Source organism: Periplaneta americana, chromosome 9, assembly GCF_040183065.1.
Source record: "Periplaneta americana isolate PAMFEO1 chromosome 9, P.americana_PAMFEO1_priV1, whole genome shotgun sequence".
NCBI lineage: Eukaryota > Metazoa > Arthropoda > Insecta > Blattodea > Blattidae > Periplaneta > Periplaneta americana.
This window is the reverse complement of record NC_091125.1, coordinates 58,645,947-58,673,007: the sequence shown is the minus strand read 5'-3', so window position 1 is coordinate 58,673,007 and position 27,061 is coordinate 58,645,947. Positions and strand designations below refer to the sequence as shown.

Here is a 27,061-nt window from a genome sequence, read left to right as displayed (position 1 = left end):
AGTTCAACAGAATTTCGTGGTACTTCTCTCGCAATTCAGAATGACTTAATATTTGCTATAAGTGGGGTTATGATAAAGAACATAAAACCTTTTGTGGCCATTGTTGTTGATGAAACAAGTTACTGCTCTAATCAGAGTCAATTGTCCACTTTTAAGATATGTCGACAGTACTGCCAATGTTCAAGAACGGTTTATAGGATTCACAAATGTCAGTTCGGACAAAACTGCTGCTGCTTTGTTTCAGCATGTGGAAGGTGTTATAGCAGAATACAATGTCGGCAATAAGTTAATTGCACAGACATACGATGGTGCTTCAGTTATGGCGGGAAATATTAATGGCTTAAAAACAAAAGTTCAAGAAAAGTATCCTCAAGCACTATTTGTCCATTGTTACAGCCATGTTCTCAATTTAGTTTTTGCAACAAACTACTTCATCCATTCCAGAATGCCGCATTTTTTTCAAAACACTGTCGGATTTAGCTGCATTTTTCTCATCATCTCCTAAAAGATCATAAAACTCAAGGAATTTATGAACAAGAAACTCCCAAAAGTAGCACCAACTAGATTGAATTTTACATCTCGGCTTGTAAATACAGTAAAGGAATATAGAGAAAAACGGACTGCTTTCTTTAAAAATATCATTTGTAATGACTCTGAAGAAAACTGGGATGATGCTGTAAATGTGCAGGCTCAAGGATATTTGAATTTTTTCACACAGTTTCAGAATATATTTCTTCTTGAAGTCTATGCTAGAGTGTTCGCACATACAGATGTGCTCTACAATATTCTTCAGACAAAAAGTCTAGACATAGCATACTACTTGCAAGAGGTATCAAAGTTAAAAAAAAAATACTATATCCGAGTTCAGACGTAGTGGGTTTCTGTCCATATGGAGTAATATGGAAAATGAAAATTCTTCAGCCAATACAATGGAACCACCATTAAAGCGAAGAAAAGGAGATGATGAATTGAAATACAGGCAGCTGTACTACAGCATACTAGATCGTATGCACATGGAAATTACTGACAGATTTTCTGATTATGGAAAGCTTCAGTTCACACATCTTCTAGATTCTCAAAAATTTTCTGCTTATAGAGAAAACTTCCCGAATGAGGCACTAAACAAATTATTTCAGTCCTATAACAGTCACTTTGATCAAGTACGTTTGAAAAATGAATTAAGTGTAATATATTCAGCAGAAGTCTTTGATTTTTCGAACAAACCTATCCATGAAATATTATCTGCCATATATGAAAACCAGCTGAACCAAGTTATTCCTGAAGTCCTTAAATTGGCAACATTAATTGTGACAATACCAGCTACGTCAGCATCGGTAGAAAGAACATTTTCTGCTTTGAAGAGAATAAAATCCTACTGTAGATCAACTCATACACAAGAACATTTATCCGGCTTGGCACTAATATCCACTGAAAAGTCATTTCTACAGAAACTTTGCAAGTGGCCCAACTGTAATTTCAAGGACGAAGTCATCAACGTATTTTCGCCCCAATCAAGACGTCTGGAATTCACATAAATATGTAAGGAATTTTATTATAGGGATTTAAAAATATATTTTGTGTAATAATAGGGTCAGTGGTAGCCCAAACCCTTTAACCAGTATACGCCACTGGTAACAATAACAACAAAATATGGGTATCGTTAGACGAGACCAAGGTCATAACAGGGGCTCTCACTCTCTTTCACAATCTCTCATTCTCAGATACACAGTTACATAATACCGATTATTATAAAAATAAAAAATAATAATAAATACATTTTCGGTTTCCAGTCCTGAAGATGGTATCCGAGCATTTTGGTATCAAAAGCTGGGAAGCATTTCTCCTTGACCTGGCTGGAAGCCTGAGAATTTATTATTAATAAACAACAATGGGAGAACTTTACAGCTTCAATAAAATAAGACTTTTTGTATAATTTAGTTTAATAAATTTTTTCTTTCCTATCATGGAAAATAACACAAAGTGACATCTCTTACACTTTTAATTTGAAGGATTTCTCTTATTTCGTCATCATGTCTGCGATCAAGTAGAGAGAAGCCTGCCATTGATCTTTGAATGTCATTTCTACTGCCTCAATTTTTTTCTTATCTGTAGTTGTAAGGATCAATATCTCGGAATCTTATAATAAGACAGGGAATGCCATGATCTTATAGGACTTAATCTTGGTTTCTTTGTTGGAATTTGCCACAAATTTGTTGAAATTTAGTTAACTTTTCTGCAATGTCTAGGTGCTTCTCATATGTAATTTTACAACCGAAATAGTTAAAACTGCTAATCCATTCAATTGTTCAAGAGCCAATCACAATTTTTGTTCTTTTATATCTGTGTCCTATAAATGCTATTTCCTTTGTTTTATTTATTGAAATTTCCATGTTGTACTCTAGCTATTTTCCATAGTTCATGTGCAGCTCTCTGAAGATGGTCTGCAGCAGTAAGCTGATATCTTTCCTTTAATATGTGTTTTGAGATGAATTCCTGTGTCATGCAAATTTTACTTCTTTTGCAACTGTATATAATTAATTGATGAACTAGTTGACTTACTCGTGTTAAATATGAAATATCTGTCCGGCTTAAAGCTGTTTCAGTGCTTCACGCACCATCATCAGAGCCTACTAGATCGCGGCGTCATCTCGAACTTCTCTGCCTGTTAGGAGGGTGTGTTTTGTTGTTGGATCTAGTAGGCTCTGATGATGGTGCGTGAAGCACTGAAACAGCTGTAAGCCGGACAGATATTTCATATTTAACACGAGTAAGTCCACTAGTTCATCAATTAATTATATTCAAGTGTTAAAAGTGGTGTACGCAAGATTCAAAATGGTGTATATAATTAAAAAAAATACCCATAATATCATTTATTTATCGTTCTCATCATTGTTATCATAATAGTTTGGAATTAAAAATTGTTTAATATAGATTTTAATGTTCTATTGTGTTATACCCAATATAAATTTTCTCGAACTTTGCCTATAAATTCTTAATTGTTTAATTCTTTATCTGCATTTTACTTCGGTATTTGTTGATTTATCTGTATGTGTAGGCCTATTTACTAAGTCATTTGATCATTGCATCTTTAAATGTTTATAAAATGTTTTCTTTAATGCGATATCAGATGTGGACCAATGCATTGAAGAGAACTGCTTATATATTCCATATTTCGTATGGGTTGTGTCAAACATCATTCCTGTCCTTATAGGATCTATTCTAGTGGCATATGTAGAGGTAAACATATCTTTGTTGTATCTTTCATTATTTTTATAGACACTATGAACTTCTGTGAACATGCGATAATGGATGCATAGGCCTATTTATAGACGAATAAATTAGTAGAATGCTTCAATTTAAGTGAAAAAACTTTGTTTATACTTCCCAGCTAATTGGTCACTGACACAGTTGTCATTTCATTCAGTTTTGAGAAAAGGATTCACTGCCCATTGTTGTAATCAGCTTGCAGGCAATTTTTATGACTGATCATGAACAGTGGTATTCTCTTACCAGAATATTGAAAGATTTCTAAATCTAAAAAATTCTCTATCATTCAAAAATAAATGCCTTGGTTACTGAAATTTGCTACACAGATGTTATGTTAGAGTTTAGAGATGATCTGGATCTGTGCTTTTCGACACAATCATGAAAATGATTCTCCTGAGAATATTTCCACTATAAAATATTTATTCATGAAAAATCCTTAGAAGGTTAAAGTGACAAATTCTAGGAGAATATCTTGTGGCATGGTATAATTGATGCCAGGGCGGTTGAGAAACACTGTTCAAGGTCATTTACAGTAACTTCTAGTCTTTCATTCAGGAACCATTGAATATTTCCCCCATTTTTTTTTTTAATTCTTCTCATCACTTCGTGGCTATAAGTAATATCATTTACATTAAAAATATATTTGTATGTCATAAATATAATATTAAAACTAATAATTTGCTGTCTATATTTTCTTGCAGTGGTAAGAGAAAAATGAGTGAGTATTTTTATATAACATTTAATAAAATTCTGTTTTCTTGTTTCAGCCAACTGCTGCAGGAAGTGGCATTCCACAAGTAAAATGTTACCTCAATGGGGTGAAGATTCCACGTATCGTTCGTATTAAAACACTATTTGTGAAGGTTATAGGTGTTATCTGTTCTGTTGTGGGTGGTCTTGCTGTTGGAAAGGTATAGTAGTAGTCTCACTACTATTATTATTATTATTATTATTATTATTATTATTATTATTATTATTATTATTACTACTACCAGCCTCATGGTCTACAGTTCATGAGATCCTGGATTTGATTCCCGGGTAGAACACAGGAACTTTTCCTTAAAGGGAATTGTTCCTGTGTTCGTCCATGGCATGGAAATTAGGTTAGGTTTAGATTTAAGACCTCTCCTGGTACTTCATATTCATAATCACCCTATCATAATATCATCGGGGGCAGCGTAACTTCGCCTTCCCGGCGTCCTAATCTCAGAAGTGGATTACAAATAACTTATGGCCAGGAGAGAAGACCAGAAATGTCAAATGACAACCTGGTGGCATTGGTAAAAGAATTATTATTATTATTATTATTATTATTATTATCATCATCATCATCATCATCATCATCATCATCATCATCATCTTCATCATCATTATAACAAAACTATTACTTTAGAAATCTGATATATTGACTTACAGAAAAGTGCATTTCTGATAGATGTGACAGTACAAAATGATAATTTTCTCCCTCTCTCCTTCCTTCCTTGGCACCTTCCTCTTTCTCTCTCTTCCTTGCCTCTCCCAATCCCCTACCCCTCCTCTCTCCACTCCCCCTCCCCTTCCCTCTCTCCCCCTCTCAATAAAAATATTCTATAAACAGATACGCAATTCATAATTTGTTTGCATAAATATTTTCAATTTGTGTTTTTATATAAAACAAGGCCTTTGAATCACTGTTACGATAACATCGATTCCTCATTTTTTCAAATGGTTTTTATATTTTTTATTTTCTTTGCCATTTTCATTTAATCATTACAGCCTACCAATATTGTCAAGCTGTTTTGCATTCTCAATGTAATATAAGAAGCTTGACGTCATTACACAGAACAGAGTGAAAAGAAGGGAAAAAGTGAAAAAGTTGTTGTCTAGTGCCTTGCATTTGGCAATGAAGCCATTAGCAGAAAAAGTGAAAAAGTTAAAATAGAAATTACCTGACTTTGTAACTGAGCAGTTACACAGGTGATGGGCGTCCATGTTGATTACAATTTTATGAAGGTGGGATACGACATAGTCTTACAACAGTCTACTATATACAGTCACGAAGCTTGAGTTTTGAGGGTGCTAGAAACAATAGACTGTGATGGTACTATTTTGCATTGCCTGTAATGAGGCGATATTAGCGATCCTAGTGGTGAGCAACTACCTAATGTTTGCATATTTACTATGTATTGAGCTTCGCGACTGTATATACTAGACTGTGGTCTTACTTCCTCACTGGTGATGTCTGACAGTTGCGAGTTAATCTTACCTCGTTAGTGGTGAAATGCAGCAACTGTTTTAGATAAAATAAGTCTAAAGCAGGCAGAATAATCTCTCGCATAGCAGTAAATATTGATGTCATATTGATTCTGAATAACTTCTTTATTTTATAAGGATCACCAAATAACTACCTAGCTACAAATAAACTTCAAAAAGAAGATAATTTATATATTCCACTTAATATTCGTCAGATTAATTTGTTATATTGCAATTAAATGTCAAATCTAGTTGTTTTAAAAAGTTATTCATTGTTATCAGGAAGGTCCTATGATCCACTCAGGAGCAGTTGTTGCTGCTGGTGTATCACAAGGGAAGAGCACATCATTTCGTCGAGACCTAAAGATATTTAAGTATTTTCGAGAAGACCATGAGAAGCGAGACTTTGTGTCAGGAGGAGCAGCAGCTGGTGTGGCTGCTGCATTTGGAGCACCAGTAGGTGAGCAAAAGCATAATGAATAATGTTTCCATTATTTGTTATTGTTGTACACTGATGATTGGGCCCCACTAAACATATTAAAATGAGCAGCATTATAATTTAGTTCCTGTATATATATATATATATGGGTAAACTTTTTTTTTTTTGAGAAAACTGAAATTTCCAACAATATGGTATTACTCTTTTTTGTTACATACAACATGAGCTGTTTGCTCTGAAAATCTACAGGGTTATTTCACTTTCACCCTCTGTGTGTGTGTGTGTGTGTGTGTGTGCGTGCGTGCGTGCGTGCGTGCGTTCTCTCTCTCTCTCTCTCTCTCTCTCCCTCCCTCCCTCCCTCTCCCTCTCCCCCTCTCTCCCTCTCCCCCTCCCCCTCCCCCCTCTCTCTCCCCCCTCCCCCCCTCTCTCTCTCTCTCAGCTAGCTTTAGATCTGTTTAAATTCGCCATTCCCATATAAAATACTAAGTAAATATGACACATGATAGTTTCATAAGTACTAGCTTCTTAATTTTACAGCTCTGGTAATAACAGTATAGTACTATTTAATACTGCATATCTACCACACTATACTATACAACACACACGAATGCAGTAATAATAATCATAATAAAAATAATAATCATAATAATAGTAATAATATCATAATAATAGTAATAATAATATCATAATAAACTCACTTCACTTTATTTACCATTGCTAAATGTTTTACTATTATTATTTTAATTCATCTTTTCACTTGTTTACTAAATTGTTTAACAAGGTACCTACTAATCTGGTTACTCCTTAACTAATAGCTTTTGTAGAGCAAAGGATTCTCTCACATAGTTCTTGTATCCTCTTTCCCATCTAATTTTGGCTCTGAACAGATCTGATATGCCTCAAGGCCTGGAACTTTAAGCCCTTGCTATATCAACATCAGAAACCTGTACTAATCCAAGACTTTACCCCAACCTATTTTTAACTGAGATGAAATGCGGAGAAGGTCGATAGTGTTAGTGAAATAATAGAGGGAAACAGAAGTATCCTGGTCGGGAATCGAACCTGGGCTGCCTGGATGGGCACTTAGCCACAGATGCGACAACTGTATGTGGACAATTTTAAGATTGTAGTAGTTTTCGTAGGACATTAATTGGTCGAATGTTGTAAGATTCTTTTGTATATCATAAACTGCATAAGATTAGAGCCCTATCTTTGTTTACTTTCCTGTTGGATAAAGCTATATACTTCGGACTTTTTCGAAAACTCTACCCCTTTGACTAGGTTTAAACCTTAATACTTGTGTCCGGAAAGAAGCACAGTAACCACTAGACTACTGAGAAGGACTTGTATAGAGATGCTAATATTGTCTGTTGTGTGTTCTCATTTCAGGTGGTGTGTTGTTCAGTCTGGAAGAAGGAGCAAGTTTCTGGAATCAGAGCTTGACATGGAGGATTTTCTTTGCCTCAATTATATCTACATTTACACTCAATGTGATATTGAGCACTTACCACGGTCACCCAGGGGAACTGTCATTTACTGGTCTTCTCAACTTCGGAAAATTTGAGAACATATCATATGAATTATTTGAGCTGCTGATATTTATGATTATGGGTGCTGTTGGCGGTCTTCTTGGTTCCCTTTTCAATCACATCAACTATAAACTAACAGTATTCAGAATGAGGTAATCTTTTGTTTGTTTGTTTTTTTTTTTAATATGGCGGACTGGAAGGTCCTGGGTTCAATTCGAGGTAGTGATGGGATTTCTCCTTGTCAGACTTCCAGAATTACCCTGAGGTTAAAAATGTGATTGGAACTTTGTGCCGACCATATCACCTCATTCTAGTGCCAAGGTCAAGAAAGCATGGAGCTCTACCTCTGTGCCTCCCAAATACCTTCATGACATATACTATATAAGGAGTACCTTAACCTTTAGTAAATCAGACGAAACGTATATAAGTACAAACCCTGCACGAGTCACTGGACTGAAAACTGTGAACTGAAGCACTGATAATTCCGGCTGTCCCAGCTGACATTAGTTGAGGAGAATGGTCCAGGATTGGTGTAAGCACACGTGGCAAATGCAGTCCATTGCTTGACCTTGAGCCACCAGTTTGAAATGCACAGATAATAGTAGACTTTCTAAGATGTTGAATCTTAATTATAATACATATGCAAGAATTTATCTTATAAATACATATCATATCAATAATAAATGGGGCAATAGAAATACATTGCATATTAGTGAGTTGTTTACAAATGCATAAATAACAGTTCTTGAATTATACTGTTACTGTTTTGCTAGTAAAATGTTGTAGAATTTGCGATTAGGAAGTGGTTTTCATTATATGTACATTATAAAGTAAGTCAGCTACTGTGAATACAAACATAATTGTAATAACTTACACACACTTACCTCCAGCTGCAATGCATTTCTGCTACCATTCTGAAAACAGTTCTGGAAAAAATATTTATTTTGGAATTGGCTGAAGGTCGTATGATGCAACTGCTGTGATGACTTCTTATGATGCAGAAATCTCCTTGTAGCTAAGTTGTTGGATTTCTGTGCCCTTTTTTCACCTTCCCCTGCCAGATAATCTGCTTTCTCGTTTCCTTCCAAACTACAGTGTGATGGAATGTAATCTATTGTATGTAGATCTGTTTCTGGAGACTCTGAAGTAGTTTAATTTAGAAGAGAAAGAGTACCTTATAATTTCAGATATTCGTCTAACATGCATTTTCATTAATTGAGAATCTAATTAATAAAGTGATTAATAGTATAGGATTTTATGATGAATAAGAAGAGAAAATCTCTGCAGTCTACACAATGAGATACCGGTAATATTTTTGATTATGGAAATTTCTCAGGGAATTAAGTTTATTGATGTACGTACGTGAAGTTTAATAAACCTGTGTGAAATTTTATTTTTAGAAAATAATTCGTATTAAAGTATCTACTTACCGAGCTACAGTGCTTACATTTTAAGATAAAGACTATATTAAGACACAAACACACACAAGAAAATAAACCAAATATACAATATAGAATGAGCAGCTGAAAATTGGCACACTATACATGTTCTCATGCGGAAAATAAATAAAAATGCTTACTATATTCGTGGAATTTAACATGTTTACTCTTACAAAATATTATGAAAATTAACTCCCTGTCCAATGGTACTAATGCAACAAAGACTAGTCGAGATGGTAGACAGCATAGATAGTTGAAGCTGATCGGTTTTAAGTTGTTCTTGTTTTCTAATGCCAGACATTTGACAATAAAGTCATTTGACCTCTTGCACTCCAATAATTTTAAAAAATATTATCATGGTCAGCCACTGAAGCACAGATTTTGAGGTGTTCCGAATCAATTTCTTGGTTTGAGTTGCACAATGGGCAGTTAGGTGACTGATATATTCCAATTCTGTGCAGGTGTTTGGCCAAATAGTCATGGCCTGTTGCCAATCTAAATGCAGCTACAGACGATTTTCGTGGTAAATCGGGAATTAACTGTGGATTATGACGCAGAGAGTTATATTTTTTCTCTTGAGATTGTGTTATCAAATTTTGTTTGTTGAAGTTATAAGTATGTAGATTTAATAAATGTTTTCACAGAGTAATACGTAGATTTAGTAACAGGTCTAACAGTAGCAGTGCTGCCCTTCTTGCTAAAGCATTGACCGGTTTTAAGTTGCTATACAACAAAGACTACTCGAGATGGTAGACAGCATAGATAGTTGAAGCTGACCGGTTTTAAGTTGCTCACGGCACAGGTAGCTGAAGCAGGCCGGCTTGAAGTTGCTCACTTTGTGAAATAGTGAAACATGTAATTCTAGACTTCTGCAGTGTATATAAATTATTTTGTATTTATGCAGTAAAACTTCATTTATACGTTTTTTATAGGGTCTGAAGGAAAAAAAAAAAACGTATAATTGAGAAAAAACATACCATAGCTAAAATGACATTTCATTACATCTGCTGTTCAGTTACATCACACTTTGTTACAAAACATTTCTCTGTTTCTAAAGCAGTAATAGCATCATTAAAGGATACAAGATTGTTGGAGGCTGGCTCATTATCTACATCATCATAATCTTCCTCGCAGAACTCCTGTGAATGTCTTCAACAATTTCTGAGATTGTCATGACTTCATTGGTGATAACGTTTGTATCCTCAGCCACATAGTCATCAAATGAACCCCGATCTCCCATTCATCACAAACAGAAACATCTCTGTCTTTATAGCATCTGCATCAGTGTTACAATCACCAAAAATCAATCAGCAACCTTCTAGTCATATCAGGTTGAGTCTACTGTCAAAATATTGTCAGTTTGGAGAAGTGTTAGGATAGTTGTATTCAGTTCAGTTACAGCTTTGGCGCTGGATCCTCATTGTTTACAATGTTCTATTTCTTCCCTCTGCACATATTAGTATTTTCTCTACCCTCTCTGAATTCATTCTCCCACTAGTGCATAACCAACTTACTGAAGCTAGCATGTGTGGAGACAAGAATGTCGAGCTTCGAATTTCCAGGAATTTCAAAGTCAGTGACATCTTAACAATGAAATTGTCATGTATTTTCGAGTTCTTACATTTTCATGGAAAATCTACTTTTCGAGCAAAATTGAATTAGAACATATAAATTAAGTTTTGTATCTCCTGGGGTTTAAAATAGATCGTATAAGTGAAAAAAACGTATAACTGAAATAAATTAACATGAAAAGTATAGGAATTTCGTCAGGACTTCAGAAAAAAATGTGAGAAATGTGTAAACGAAGTTTTACTGTATTTGAGTAGCTTTTAAACTTAAAACGTCATTGATTGATTGATTGATTCATTCATTCATTCATTTATATGTACTAACTCAATTACAGATATGTTTTTGTTTCTTGAATGAGAAGGAATCTGTAAATTACTACATTTTGTCAATGGTTTCTTTTTTCTAGTAAATTCAATTCACTTGTACACATTATATTTATAAAATGTTAGTATGAACATACAGTAGTTTATAAATTCTATTGGTTGCCTAATTTTGATTTTCTCATAACTTTTGCAGAAATATTAAAGCTTGCTGGATGAGAGTGTTGGAGGCTGTGATAGTTGCTGCAGTATCTGCAACACTGGGATTTATGATGATGTATTTTCTCAATGATTGTAAACCTCTAGGGCAGGATCCCACCAACAATCCTATTCAGGTTAGAAGACAGTAGATACTAATGTAATTATATTGTAAAAAAGGAGGTCTTAAGATCTCTTTTCATTTATCGCCTTAACTGAGTTGTAGTTATCAGAATTCTTGGGATGAAGTGATGAATCAATGTACTGATGTGATTATAGAGATGTGTTGAAAATTTACACTTAGTGATGTTAATTGTACATCTCTTTTATGGAAATCTATGCTTCATGTTATGGTAAGTCATTTGAAACTTAAATGGCAAAATGTTGTTTTTAGTAGTAATATTCGTGAAATGTGTGTTTGTTTCATAAATGCATTCATGTTTAGTAATTACTGCATTTTGAATATATATATATATATATATATATATATATATATATATATATATATATATATATATATATATATATATAAACTAAATCATGCATTAAATGCAAATATATGTAGGCCTATGTGCAAAAAATTTAGTAAAATATGCGATTGCAAGTTATGTAATTGTAGTGCAACAGACATCCTAACACAAATATACTTACTGTTTATTGTTACAGTGTGTAATGACAGTTATTTTGAGATTTGGATATTTGTGTCCATCATAATGAAATGATTAATATGACATAATAAAAAAATTAAAGTGCATTACAGTTTGGAATTATAAATAACGTATTGTTATGTGTACTCCAGAAAATGAACAGAGGTTAAGGATGTTCGAGGTGGTTAGGAAAATATTTGGGGCTAATAGGAATGAAGTGCAGGAGAATGGAGAAAGTTACACAACGCAGAATTGCACACATTGAGTCTTAACCTAACATAATTAGGATACATTAAATTAAGATGTTTGAGATGGGCAGGGCATGTACCACGTATGGGTGAATCCAGAAATTCATATAGAGTGTTAGTTGAGAGACCTAAGGGAAAAAGACCTTTGGGGAGGCCGAGGCATAGATGGGAGGATAATATTAAAATGGTTTTGAGGGAGGTGGGATATGATAGTAGGGGCTAGATTAATCTTGTTCAAGATAGGAACTGATGGCAGATTATGTGAGGGTGACAGTGAATCTCCAGGTTCTTTAAAAACCAACGTTCGTCTTTACATTTGAGTATGGTACATGGTTTTCATTGATGTATGTCTGTTGAATAATAGTTTAAGAAAATAAACTATAAACAATTTCACAGGCAACATAATGAAAAAACTAAACTGTTGTGAAGTGCTTAAAACATATAATGAGGTTATGTGTCATCTTTGTGACATTCTTTTTTTAAATTCTGAAAAGACTTCAGTGTTTTTCCTTCATTTTAGAACAGGTATATATTTACATTATAGATTCACATATAAATGATTTGCATGACCATTAATTTCATTATGGAATAAATTGAGTGACTGTTTACTTTTTTTTCCGAGAATATATGCCTTAAAGCTTTAAATATTTTCATGTTTCTGAATTCTTGTGCAAAAATTTGTGACTTATGTTGTTTTTTGTCATTAGTAACTCTTGTTAATAATTTTTCATTTGATCAAAATAGTTTATATTACTGTCTCTGCATTTAGTACATTTAGTAGCTTAGTTTGTAGCAGAATTTAACGTAATAATACTGGTTAATGTAAAAAAAAATATATATATATTTTAATCAACTGATGGCTTTATTGCTAAGATAGCAGAGCATTAGATAATAACATATTTTTTTAAACATATTTGATACTGTAAGCTTACTTTAATATATTTTTTATTAGATGTACTGTGGTGATGGGGAATATAATGCAGTTGCTGCCATCTGGTTCCAAACTCCAGAAGCAAGTGTTCGTTCTTTGTTCCATGATCCTCCAGGTGATTGAAAGTAAATATGTAATTGAATCGCACTTTTTAGAAAGGAACTAAGTCAAAATATGCTACTTTTCTGGAGAGCAAAAGAAACTTATTTTATGAATAAATACCAGTTTACCAGCGCCGTATATAAATATCAACTTGATGTTAAAGATACAGGGAGAGGTTTGACTCAGTGTTTTTGTCTGCCAGTTAGTGCGCATTGAAAGTATTAATCATTTCATCAGTTAAAATAAAAATCGCAAATTTTGACATAGTTCCTTTCTAAAAAGTGCGATTCAATTATCTCTTAGGTTAACATTGTAATGAGAGATTTACCTCTAAGTATAATTTCATTACTGGTTATACTGCTATTTACAGTACATGATAATATGTAATGTGGTGTGATACATGACACAGTATGATCTGTATTATCATCTTACATATATATATATATATATATATATATATATATATATATATACAAGGTAATTCACGGAAGTCATATCAACATGTGTCTCAGATCTTTATAACGGTGGCATATATGCTAGAAGTGTTGTGCAATGGCATATTATGTTTAAAATATTTTCTCTGGAAGTTTCATGTTTTTTTTTTTTCAGTTTGATAAAAGGATTTTTATCATTATTTCATTTCACAGAGCATAAAAGTAAATACAGTGCGTCATGAATTATTATTTTTTGATTGTTAGAATTTGATCTCCCTGCATAAACATAGTTTACAGAAGAATAAAAAAATAATTTTCTGCTTCACAACATTATACCATGCACTCCACACACTTATGAACTATGTGCCATCACAAAAAATGTGCAGACCAATTTAACACAGATTATCATTGTGTGATGTGGGTAGTGTAACCTTTTGCATGAACGAATATCATTTATAGTGATGCATTGCTCTAAATATAAAATGACTGCATTACTGTTCAAAATTGGACATATGTTCGTATGAATTCAATTAGGGTGTTTTCAGGAATAACACTGCAAGTAGCAGATTAATTTTGTGATTCACTCATTGTATTATACATATGATATACACGGGTATGACATGTAATGATTACTGATATACAATAAGCGTGTGATATAATGCTATATACAGATCGCACTGTTAGCTGAACAGCTAGAGCATCAGCTTTCCATACTGGTAACCTGGGTTCGAATCCCAGTGAGTCCATGTGTAATTTGTTGTGGACAAAGACGGTGTTGGATGGTATGTTTTTGCATGGTATTCACTTCCCTTACTGACATTCCACCATTGCTCCATTAATCATCATAATCATCACGCTGGTGCACTGTAGACCACCTGTGGTGTGTCAAGGACAACCTGTGTGGCAGAGTTTACAAGTATGGCATATTCATCCAGAGGAGGATACCAGGTCATGATGTAAAATTCGTATACATAGTTATATATACAATAGAACCCCGATTATCCACCACCCTGTTAACCAATTGCTGGATTAACTGTCTGTCTTTCTCTCGCTTTTTTTGCTGCAGAAATATATGAAGTATTGCACATTATATTAGCACATTATTTTTTTTCTAGAGAGGGTTATTACAAGCCTTTCCCCTTACACAGTATGGTCTATTATTCGAATTGTCATACTGTATAACTTCTATATGAAATATTTTGTACGGGTATCAAACGAACACTCATTGTGCTAAGAATCGGAAAAAAAAAAGTGTAAATAATTTAGTGGTTTGGGGAAAGATATACCGTGGCTCATCTCGCATCAGAATATGAGATTGGAGTGTAGAAAGTCGTAAATCTACAACACGAGACCTCCAATACTGATATCTTCCCACAGACAGCCATTACAAGGAGTTTCCTTGCCCCTTAAAAACTCGTCGTTGATAACCAGACTTACTTCTGATCCACTGTCTAGCATATTAAACGCAACACCGACAAAACCACGAAAGGAATTACGAAAGTGTAAGCATTATTCACTAAATTTATGAAAATCTTTTATGGTACGGATTATCCAATTTTTTCGATTAACCGTTCAGCCCACCCCCTTCATTACCACGGATAATAGAGGTTCTACTGTAACAGTAAGTAATGTTGTTTCATTTTCAGGATCACATAAAGCAGTGTCTGTTGTTGTATTCTTCGTTTTCTACTTTCTGTTGTCTTGCTGGACATATGGCCTGAGTGTGTCCAGTGGTCTCTTCATTCCATCACTCCTCACTGGTGCTGCATGGGGACGTCTGGTTGGTATGGGACTGGGCACTTTGTTTCCAAATGGTGTAAGTAACAATGTTAAATTTGTTGCGAGTTACTAATTTATTGTTAATATAGTAACTTACTTGGGACTAAATGTTTACAGAATCTAAACTAGTTTCTCTATCTTCAATAGAAATGGACAGTAATTCAGCAGTGAATTGTATCCCTCTAAACATATCACTTAGAGACTACTTCAGACTTAAAAAATGTAGCACTTAAAATAAGATGTTTAGAAAGTAAAATACCAATATAGTAATATTGAATATAATTTTATTTCAGCGTTGGGTTGATCCTGGAAAGTACGCACTTGTGGGAGCTGCTGCACAGCTGGGAGGTGTAGTACGGATGACCATTAGCTTGACTGTGATTCTTATAGAAGCAACTGGTAATATCAGTTTTGGTCTCCCTCTTATGCTTACGCTTATAATGGCTAAGTGGATTGGTGACTTCTTCAATGAGGTGAGAACTTATTTTTGAGAAATAAATATATAAATTTCCCAAAAAGAATGCTGAGTTTTTAAGTATTTCTCGTTTTAGAATGAAGAAACTTACAGCGATGCTCACTTTATTGGTGAAATCACTCAAACAGTTCGTATGGATAAGATTGTGGGTGCAACCTAAAGGTTGATTGGTAACAATTCAGTATTATTCCTGAAGTCATCACAGCTTTCTTGCAGCAAAGGCAAAGAATGTACTGTATGCAAAATTTGAATTTGTTATTAAGATACAGTGTGAATTCAAGAATGTGTGTAATTGCAGGCTGAGTGAAAAGAACATCAAAATGTAGTATAAGTATTTAAAGAGGCATGAAATGTTGAAAATAGGAAATCTGCAGGGAGACTGGTCACATTGAATGAAATAATTGAACGTATTCACAAAGCATTCCAGTGGAATCCAATAAAGCCTTTCACCTGTGCAAGTGCTGAACTATTATCCACAGAGTTTTTCAGAAAATTATAACTTGTGTTAGTTAAGCCCATGATGTAGACAATACTGAGGTTTTCTCTGGGTATTCTAGTTCCCCTGTCACATATACAACAATTCGCCATCATAATCATTCATTTCAACTGTTGTAAACCCACTGCCAGTGGTATACTCTTAATAGTCTCTGACAAACTGAGTGGTGTATGCTTCTTGGCACTAGCGACATCTGTGAGCCATGCTTGCAGAGTCAGAATGAATACCAACAAGTTAAGGGCTCTGCCATTGCAAAAAAAATGGTCTTCAGAAAAGCTAAGCTTAAAAGTGTATCGTTTGGAAGTAGTTCAGAAATATTGTTGAATATAATTAAACAGCCAAGATTTGAGTTCTTAAGAAGAGTGTGAGCAATACAGTTGAATGTGGTGTGCATTTAACAGACAGAAAAGTTATGAACTATTTTCATATCCCAAGAAAATGGTAATGAGTACCGGTAACTCATTTCTGTACATATGTAAATTTATAGTTTTCCATAAGTATTCATAAATAAAGAAAACATCTTTCGATTTGATCAGTTTGATGGGGCACAATTACATTTCTTCAGCTTAGTTCCTGACTTTCTAAATGAGAAATGTTCTGGGAAGTGAATTGGTAGAGGAGGATTGATTCTCTGACTTAACTTACTGAGATTTTTCTCTAGGGTTATATAAAAATCCAAGTCTGGTATAGCTGCTGTTATTGAATCATAGATCGTTCTCTCCCAGATGCTAAGGGAGCACTTGTCTACTCTCATTTAGTTTTGTGTGGTTGAAAGTATCACTGGAGGGAGCTACAACATGTCTGACAAGAGGTGGACTGGAGACTCAATGTATGCATAGTTACATTGTTTTTAAAAACAAATTATTCTAAAAAATACCAGCATTCCTTTCGAAAAATCATATTCATTCATTTCATTCATTTAGTGTTCTGCCCAAGGGCAGGTCTTTCACTGCAAACCCAGCTTTCTCCAATCTTTACTATTTTCTGCCTTCCTCTTTGTCTCCTCATATGGTCCATATATCTTAATGTTGTCTATCATCTGATATCTTCTTCCACTCCGAACTCCCCTCCCCTTCACCAATCCTTCCCCCAGTGCATCCTTCAATAGGCAGTTTCTTGTCAGCCAGTGACTCAACCAATTCCTTTTCTTCTTTCTGATCAGTTTCAGCATTATTCTTTCTTCACCCACTCTTTCCAGCACAGCTTCATTTCTTATTTTGTCTGTCCACTTCACACATTCCATTCTTCTCCAGATCCACATTTCAAATACTTCTATTCACTTCTCTTCACTTTGTTGTAAGTCCACATTTCTACCCCATACAATGCCATGCTCCATACAAAGCACTTCACTAGTCTCTTCCTTAGTTCTTTTTCCAGAAGTCTGCAGAAGATGCTCCTTTTCCTATTAGAAGCTTCCTTTGCCATTACTATCCTCTTTTTGACTTCCTGGCAGTACATTCTAATTATTTAAAGCTGTCAACTTGCTCTACTGCCTCATTTAGAATTCGCAAGTTTACCTTCTTTATTTTTCTTTCTATGACCATGGTCAACAAACAGAATTTCTCTCCACACTGTAGTTAAATGGAAGATAGCAGAAAGTGGCATGTCGAATTGAACAGAATTCATAAGCTATACTTGTTTTTTTAAAGATGGGACATGACAGGAGCATTGCAATCAGAAAAACAACTGAATGTCACATAGCTTGGTAGGCCTGTTGCTATGGTAACAGTGGTTGAATTGCCAAACTTACCGTTCCCACATGGCAAGTGCTTAATAGCTCTCTTGGCGACATTTCGTTTTTGATTCTCTGTCGATTTTTGTATTGTTTTCTTACCTTCACATCAATTGTCAATGGATGTTTTAACGTCAGCTATCTTAACATCAATTCCTAGCTTCCATATTGGCAACATAGGACTATAGTTCCAAGTTCGGCTGCTTAACTGCCATGTCCCATCTTTCAAAAAAACAAGTATAGAACATTTATTAATTTCTTGTTTCGGTTATGACAGTATGTTTTCATGAACCCATAATAAAAAAAAAAGCCATATCCATTTTTGGTAACGTAATTTGTAAGAAAGTTATTGCTGAAACAGTAGGTATATAGAAAATTACAATTTAATAATATGAATGAAGAAAAGTGAATAAATCTTGTTCAGAATTATTTGCTATTTTGTGGCAAAGCATGAAAGTAGGCCTACTACTACAATAATTATTCCTGTGATAATGCTTGAAGTGAAATTGGTAAATTAATGGAAAAATTAGATAAAAAATTAAAATCCAAAGAAGCGTAAAAGAACGATATTTTGTTTCCATTCTCGGAAGATAAGTTATTGAAATAAAGTGGAAAAACTACCATGAATAAGAACCAATACCGGTAAATTTTGCTGATATCCAGCATGCTCTTAGAAGAACGTTTGGTGATGGACATGGTCAGGGAAGAGCTCCTTTACACAAAATGGTACATTAATAAATAATTCAATTTTAGGGTATTTATGATATTCATATTCAACTGAGTGGAGTGCCACTGTTGCCATGGGAACCACCTCCACTGTCTTACAATATTTACGCCAGTGAAGTAATGAATAATCCAGTTGTAACGTTCAGTACAATTGAATCTGTTGGACGTATCGTGGATGTTCTCAAAACGGAATCCTACAACGGTTTTCCAGTGGTGGATCCTCATCCTAATGGACAGGTTAGCATTCTTACCTATTTACGTAAGTATAATACCATGTTTCAATATTCTGACTATAATATGGAGTTTGAGTTACATGTCACAGGGATGAATGACTTTGAATGCGTGACTTTGGCACATTGATTTAAGATTTCCAGGTTTTTAAGTTTTACCCATTTCAAAACAGAAAATTCAGGAATAAAAATACATAATCGCTTTATTCTGTGATATCTTGTATAAAGCAACTGTTTATTTATTTATATTTTGTATACAATATCGTCCACATACATGAGTTTGCTACTGAGAATAATAAGAAATTCAGGTTATTCCGATTTACTGATTGGCTTCTGAATAGTGCAATCCTAAATATATTACATCACACTCCTGGCACATCTTGCCTGTTGATGTATTCATAGTAATGATATGAGATGAAGTTTTACTTTAAAGTAAACTCTTTATTTTTTTGCAGAGTGATGGAGAATTGTCTCGCACTTTTAGAGGAATGATACTAAGATCCCAGCTCATAGTACTACTAAAAAATAAGATCTTTAATGAATCACCAGAAATTTGGAATTTCAAGCAGGTATCATTGAAGATGTTTAGGGATGAATATCCACGATATCCCACAATTCAGGTAAATTCCTTACATATTTCTTTCAAAATGCAACACTAAACAATTCTGTAGTTCGCATAAATGTCATTATCATCATATGCTGCATTATCTAATTAGTTTTATCAGTAACGAAATTACAAAAAATATCATTATATACTATTATAAATTATGTAATTTATAATTTTGTGACGGACTACAAGTATGAGCGAAGGTAACAACCACTATAATAGTGAAAGAACATAAATAAAAAATATATGTATTCTTTTAAATATCAACCTTGAAAAGACATTGATTTTCAGCAGTGGGGAAAATTGTTTTTAAATATCGGTATGTACAAAGGAGTCTTATGTCTCAAGAACTAGTGATTCATGAAATACGCAAATTTACATACTGTATTACCATTATCTTCTTGCTTAGGTGGGTGGTATGTTCTCTTTTTTAATACATTTTGTATTTGTTTCTTGATAACTTGCCTATGAAGTATTAAAATTGTTTCCTTTGAATACAATCCCTATATTTTTTAAAAGTTAAATTTACTTTTTAACTCTTTCTATAAGCAATAAAAAAATGTTAAGAAGGGGTTTCCTTATTTAGTGTTGATATTAATAAAATACTAAAAAGTGTTTACAAATGTCGCTGGCTTTGACCTCTCTCATGCTGCATTCTCGTATAGTGATGAGTCATCTACTGGTGAAACTTAAAACTGATTAAAACTGTAAAAAGTAGACTCTCGAAATGACTATATGCACAGCTTGTTTCTGTAGATTATTTTCTACAAAACGTGAAATTCTTCAAATGAAATGTTAATAATTCTCTCAAGTAAGACATTTTGATCTCTTTCCGGTTTTATCTAACACAAGATTTTGCCATTAATTGATATATTTTCGTTTTATCAGGAACTAGATAATTTTGGAACTTCTATATAATTTTATCAATACTTTCTTCACGAAAATTGCTTTACGAATGTGTCTCAATTAAAAAATCCATAACTATTATACAAATATCCACTGTTACATTCGTTTGATCTGACAGTTAGTGCTAACATCTTTGATGTTGCACCTATAAGAATGGATTGGTGGCAGAGAGAAGTCTTAGCTAAGTAAAGAATTATTCTATACAAAACTGAATTCCAATATAATGAACATTGTTGTTGTAATTCATGGTCGTGGTACAGTGTATTGACTTTATATATTTTGATCTCTTCACTTTCATTTTTAAACATTTTACATTATAGAATATGTTGTGACTTCGAAACTATGTAATCTAAATATTGATCTCCCAATTTAGACATGGATAAGTCATAGTAAGTGAGAGTAAGCTACAATTAAAGTCATTCTCATTAAATTGTAACTTAGCATAATACAAGTTAAATACGTCCATTATAACAGAATTCATAGAATAAAATTAAGTAATTATGAGTGTGATTATTTATCTATGTTATAGGAAGTGAATGTTACTGAGGAGGAGAGAGGCTATACAATAGATCTGAGACCATTCATGAATCCCTCACCATATACAGTTCAACATGTAAGTATTTATGCATGCATTTTCCTGGTCTCTGATTGGACCCTGATAGAACTGATATTTAACCATTGTGGTGAATTTTGGTTAAGTCTGGAGGGCTTAATTAATCAAATCCACTCTCCTCACCTCCACTTTGATCTTAAAAAAAGTATAATATAAAATAAATGAATGTTTGCTGCTAATGGTGCATCAAACACCAATTTTCTGGTCGTGAAGGAGCACTTCATAGGGGAGGTCTGGTTTTTATCTATTCCATTGTCGATTGTTTTGAGAATTTACATATCTACACAGATGGAACAAGACCTCATCTGAAAAGAAAAGAAAAATTAACACTAGTCAAAATTAATTCGCACAACTTGCATCTAGAAACTGAATTACTGCAACCCTAATATACCAAAGGGTAAAATAGGGTTTCAGTATTTGGATAACAATAATAAACTGAATTACTTGGCCTTAATTCATGCATCACTGTAAGTTTATAAGGTTTTAATTTTAATGATTTTGTTGCTTCCAAACCAACACAGGAAATTGCTTTTTGTTGAGAGAGCTGCCTGAGAGATTTTTTAGAAGAATATTATATATTCGAAATGCATTGTCGTACAAAGTTTCTTCCCTTATCACTTGACGCATGTGATTGAGATTTTTGTCTATAACAACTATAACATTTTTCATTTTCCTGAAATTTGTTTCTAAAATTATGAACAGTTGAATGACTTGAAACATCAACACCAGGAAATTGTTGCTCAAATCATCTTCATACTTCTTGCAAATTCTGCCAGTAAGTATGAATTGCATATTATTTTTTTTTAACAGAAGTCTTCTATTTTTCTTAACTTGTATCAAAGGAAGACTAACACACACTACTCACTGAAAATTATCTTTCGGGGCTTGCTGATGTATACCAGTCACGAAAGATTATTATTAGAAGGTGATAGGCGTGGGTCAAACAAAGATTATCGTTTATTTGCCGTACACAGCTATTACTCAGAGTCTCACACCGTATCAGATGTCTCTTGGTGCTTGGAAGAATATAGAGTGTGTACTGAGAGCAAAAACTCCATGTCATGGACCCAGCCTAGTCTGATCGTTTGGTATAATTCTAATTCTGAGCACAATAAACAGTTCGCATATTCGGGAGATATGTTTTGGAACAGAATGAGCCTCTTGGAAGTCGCAGTTAATAGTATAATTATCTTTGCTAATGATTAGAATTGATTCAAAGATTGAAGTAAAGGATGCACAGTAGATGTATATATAAAAAACATGAACTACCAAAATGCATTGTTTCATTTCTGCAAACAAATTTCAAGTTTTAAGTCATCTCATCCTTAACTCAGTACTTCCTGAAATTAGTTGGGCAAACGAAGTTTGTCACTCGTTCTTACATGTTTCCAAAATGAAAGTGTAACTATAAAATGTTTCTGATTATTCTCGAGACATGCTAATTATTGAGAACTGACATGTAACTAACTGTAGAAATTAGTGTTTTTATACATTTTTCTCTCCTAGGTGGAACTTTGACACTATTATTTCTGTACATAGACACGCAATGTGTCTATATGCATTTTGATACAAATGTTGGTAGACCCTTATAATTACAGTACTGTTTTGATGTATAATTATTTTAACATTTGTAATAAGAAGGTTGTTTACAAAGTGATAAGTAAATTCCTCTTTCATATTTAATTCTCCATTACACGTGGGTGGGAGTGCATGTGTTTCTTTTTTTTTTATTTTATTTTTTTTCCTTCCTTTGTGTTGTATAGTTATAATTTACTTCAGAATTTATAATTCTAAATTTGAATATTGGTTCACTTACCACTTGCATATTCATTTATTAATGTCTTTCAGGATACACTTCAGGTGTGCTGATGCAGAATTTAAAGGATTTTATATCTTACATGTAACACATCTTCATGTCTGTTGCAGTCTTCCTCCTTGCCACGTGTATTCCGCCTCTTCAGGGCATTGGGATTGAGACATCTTACAGTTGTGAATGACACAAATGAGGTAAGAATGATTTTTACTTACTTTTACAACAAATATTGTGATAGGCGTGCTTAAAAAAATATAATATAATTCAAACTATTAGCAGAAATACAGGAATCTAAGGTGGAAAAATGGTTTTGGGCATGCTGTATGTTTGTCTGTTCGTCCAACTGTCCAACTTTCTGCCCTGTGTGCAGTGATTACTTCTAAATTCTTTTGTTCCTATTCAGTATGTGTGAATAAATTTAACTTGGAATTATTTACATGAGATAAAATATTTTTTTCTTAAAAAGCAGTTAATAGCCTATGTTGTTTGGAATCAAAATCATAAAATTTTGATGAAATCAGTTCTAACATCATCTCTTTTTTAATTTCGTTTCTTTCATTAGATAAGGGAATAAATTAATAAATGAAATGGGTTGCCTGACTTATTTCCAGACTTAACATTTCTGAGAAATTAATCATATGCAAAATTATTTATGTTTTTTTTTTTGTCCCAGTAGTTCCAGACCCAGCCAGGTAGCCATTGCCCTTGGTGAATAGTGCAATAGAGTAAATCAAAGCAAACTCTAATTTATTTTAACACTAATAGCACTTTTAAATGACTGTTTTCACTTCGTAGAAAAATATGACACATGATCATAGCTATTTTGTGTAAATTTGAGCAAAATTAATTACATATGTCTGTTTAAACTGTACAATTATAAATTAAGTCACATGTTTTCATTTTGGGACTACAGAGAACGCCATTTGTGTGAAATCTAAAGAACAAGAGTTCATTTTGTTTGGGTAGTATATATTAAATGGTTTTAAATAATACATTTGAGGTGTTTAGTAGGAGGATAAGTGAGAAGAGAGAGGTAATGAAAATAGGCGAGGAAGATGGTGGAGGAGGCTAGCCAGGATAGTGAAGCATAGCATGAAGAAAATAAGTGAGATAGAATTATGTAATGCATTTAAGAAATGGACATAATAATGATTCAATTGGATTATGGCGTAGTAAGGATTAGCAACAAGTATTATTAGAAACAGAGTTGTTCGATATAAGTGAACTGGAAATCAAGAAAAGTGTCAGATTTGGATGATCTAAATTAAGTCGTTAGGTTTTAAAGGTGGGAATACTGATCAATTTAGATGAGGTCAAAAGTAAGAGATTATAGTAAATAGTGAATGAGTGTAAGGGAAAGAGGAGGATACAATAATGAGGGAATGAAAGCAAGAGGTATGAATCTAAATTAAAAGAGCATCTGCAAAAGGTATATCTGTAATGAATGTAATTGTGGCACCAGATACAAAATTGTAAGGTCCACATTACGTGGATGTAAATGTTGACATCAAATATATATCATATCATATATTAAATGGTTTCATGTACAGTAAAACCTCGTTAATATGCTCTGCTTATAATGCTATCCTGTTTATTATGCTCTTTTTATATGGTCACTGGACATTTCATATATAATCCTACATAATTTTACCCTCTTGTAACAATTTTTTTCCACATATTTAAGCGAAGATAATATAAATAAACACAAATTTTTACTGTCTCATTATATAAAGTGCATAGGGGGAAGTATTGGGATACTGGTAAGAAATTTAGTTCGTGTTTTTCATGGAAATATTTTCTTATATTGAGAAAATGGTTTTTGACACATGATCAGTGTGCAGCAGTTTCTCTTAAGTTATTCGACAGATTTAGTTCATATTTTGTATCTATGAGTCTGTTCATTCATGAATTATTGCAATCGTTTTACTAAAAATTAATGACTTAAAAAGCAAAATGACAATTTTCTCCAAATCTCCTCGATTTTTTATGGCAAATGAAACAATATAGATTATTTTTCCAAAGATGTTTTCTTAGAGAAATTAATTATTGCCTATAAAATTACTACTCTACTCAAAAAATTCTTAAGATTAAAATTTTAGGATTAAGAACTTTACATGAATTACTTTAAAAAATGTTATTGTAGCAATTGAAGGAGATAAGCAAGAAGTAGCATAGTATTCTTATATGGCCTTTTGTATTATGTTGTGCATATTGTGTTGATTTGCTGGTAAGTAAATGAGAAGTCGTCGTAAGACTTTAGTGGATTAAATTAATGTTTTTGTGATCATGATTGTATATTGTTACAGGTGATTGGCATAGTAACAAGAAAGGATCTAGCAAGGTATCGGGTTTGGCGACATCGAGGGCGGATGGGTCTGAATGAACTCATAATTTCGGAGAATATATAATATTGTACATTGTTAGGAAGAATGTTTTTATTGTGGTGAGTATAAATTTCATGTTTCATCTGCACACAGTATGTGATGTAACTTCTTTTACCAGTAAGGTGTATAATGGATCATGTATAGTGCAAATCCAGTGATAAAATACCTTAGAATTCAAGTCTACTACCATATCCTTTAAGAAAGATTTAAAATGAAATGAAGATTTTTACATGTTATAAATTGTTTTTTATGTGTGCATCTGTGCGTTTTTTTTTCTGCTCCGAACTCTTCTCCTGCTTACCATTCCTTCCGGTGCATCCTTCAGTAGGCAGTTTCTTCTCAACCAGTGACCCAGCCAATTTCTTTTTCTCTTCTTGATCAGTTTCAACTTCATTCTTTCTTCACCCACTCTTTCCAACACAGCTTCATTTCTTATTCTGTCTGTCCATTTTACATGCTCCATTCTTCTTCATATTCACATTTCAAATGCTTCTAGTCTCTTCCCTTCACTAGTCTTTTTCTTAATTCTTTTTCCAGAGATCCGCAAAAGACGCTCTTTTCCTATTAAAAGCTTCCTTTGCCATTGCTATCCTCCTTTTGACTTCCTGGCAGCAACTCCTGTTACTGCTTATAGTACACCCCAAGTATTTGTAGCTGTTCACTTGCTCTATTGCCTCATTTAGTATTCGAAAGTTTCCCTTCTTTATTTTTCTTCCAACAGCCATTGTCTTTGTCTTGTTTGCTTTTATTTTCGTCCTGTACTGCTCCAGTAGCATATTCCTTAGTATTGTTTCCTCTTCTGCTAACAACGCCATATCATCAGGAAATCATATGCACGTTATTCTTCTTCCTTCTAATATCACGCCTCCCATGTTCTGAAAACAGTTCTTCCCAAATCCTCCAAGTAGATATTTTTTAACATAACCTTATTTAGAGTGTAAGTGAATACTGTATTAGCCAGAATCTAATACAACCTCGAATATAATATGACCTACACTTAGAAAATGTTAACAGAGTGAAAAGAACTTCATCTTCTGAACTGGAACTGGATTCACACAGGTAATCCTTCAACAAAATATCATTTGAACTTCCAACCATGGTATTAGAAATACAGTGCTCTTTGAAACCTTTCATAGTTGACTCAATGCTAACCCTGTTCCGTGCTGTAATTATCCACTAGACCAGCAACTACATATTTGGTCTTTCATTTTGCTTGTTGGAATCTGGAATCAACTAGTCATTATACTCTGTGTTGTACCTTCCTAAAGAGTAATTATGCCTTGATGTCATATTTCGAGCAAAGTAGAAGGCCTGGATGACCGAGAATATAATCAGTCGAGTACAGTTTCCACCTGGCTGTTTTTATGCAAAAATCATCATACTAGATTCGGGCAATATGATATAATATCTCCTACTTTACTATGGTAATCATCAGGTACGGAAACAGCCCAGTTAACTTATAAGATTACATGACCTCATGAATCAATTTACTGTGCTTGGTTGATGGAGAGTGTAGTGGTGACTTCAATTGCTTTGTGCTTGGTTATTGTTTTTGCATACTTTTTATATTAATATTGTGATTTATGTAATAAAATTAGTGGTGAGAGTGGGATGGTGGTAGTGGCGGTAGCGGCGGCGGTGGCAACGGTGACTGTGGGGGCCGTGGTGGTGGCAGTGGTAGTAGTCCTAGGTTCTTGGATGATCTTCATTATCCTTCATGCTTCCCAGTACAATTTTGACAAAAGTTCATGCTGAAAGTTTTCAAATCCAGAGTGTTTTGCCAGGTGATCTCCATAATTGAATTTTCCTCTTCACACAAAACATAAACTGAATCGAGTAAATACATAGTCTATGCGAGTGAGCAGCTAAACAATCATGTCCAATAATTAAATGGAATTGCTTCTTTTCTAATTGACACTTGCATCGGAGTTTGATGATAAAATTA

General features: G+C 33.7%; 1 protein-coding gene across 1 annotated transcript in view; it reads left to right on the top strand.

The window, feature by feature from the left end:
- Positions 1-27,061, top strand: part of ClC-b (chloride channel protein 7) — a 48,096-nt gene that overhangs the window by 19,719 nt on the left and 1,316 nt on the right. Inside the window, exons 4-16 of the mRNA XM_069834774.1 lie at positions 3,128-3,237; positions 4,035-4,178; positions 5,782-5,959; positions 7,328-7,619; positions 10,992-11,130; positions 12,841-12,934; positions 15,002-15,171; positions 15,428-15,607; positions 18,591-18,800; positions 19,249-19,413; positions 20,836-20,919; positions 22,846-22,926; positions 25,039-25,175. Coding sequence (XP_069690875.1) covers positions 3,128-3,237; positions 4,035-4,178; positions 5,782-5,959; positions 7,328-7,619; positions 10,992-11,130; positions 12,841-12,934; positions 15,002-15,171; positions 15,428-15,607; positions 18,591-18,800; positions 19,249-19,413; positions 20,836-20,919; positions 22,846-22,926; positions 25,039-25,140 — 1,949 coding nt within the window. The 3' untranslated portion in view covers positions 25,141-25,175. The remainder of the gene's footprint in view (positions 1-3,127; positions 3,238-4,034; positions 4,179-5,781; positions 5,960-7,327; positions 7,620-10,991; positions 11,131-12,840; positions 12,935-15,001; positions 15,172-15,427; positions 15,608-18,590; positions 18,801-19,248; positions 19,414-20,835; positions 20,920-22,845; positions 22,927-25,038; positions 25,176-27,061) is intronic.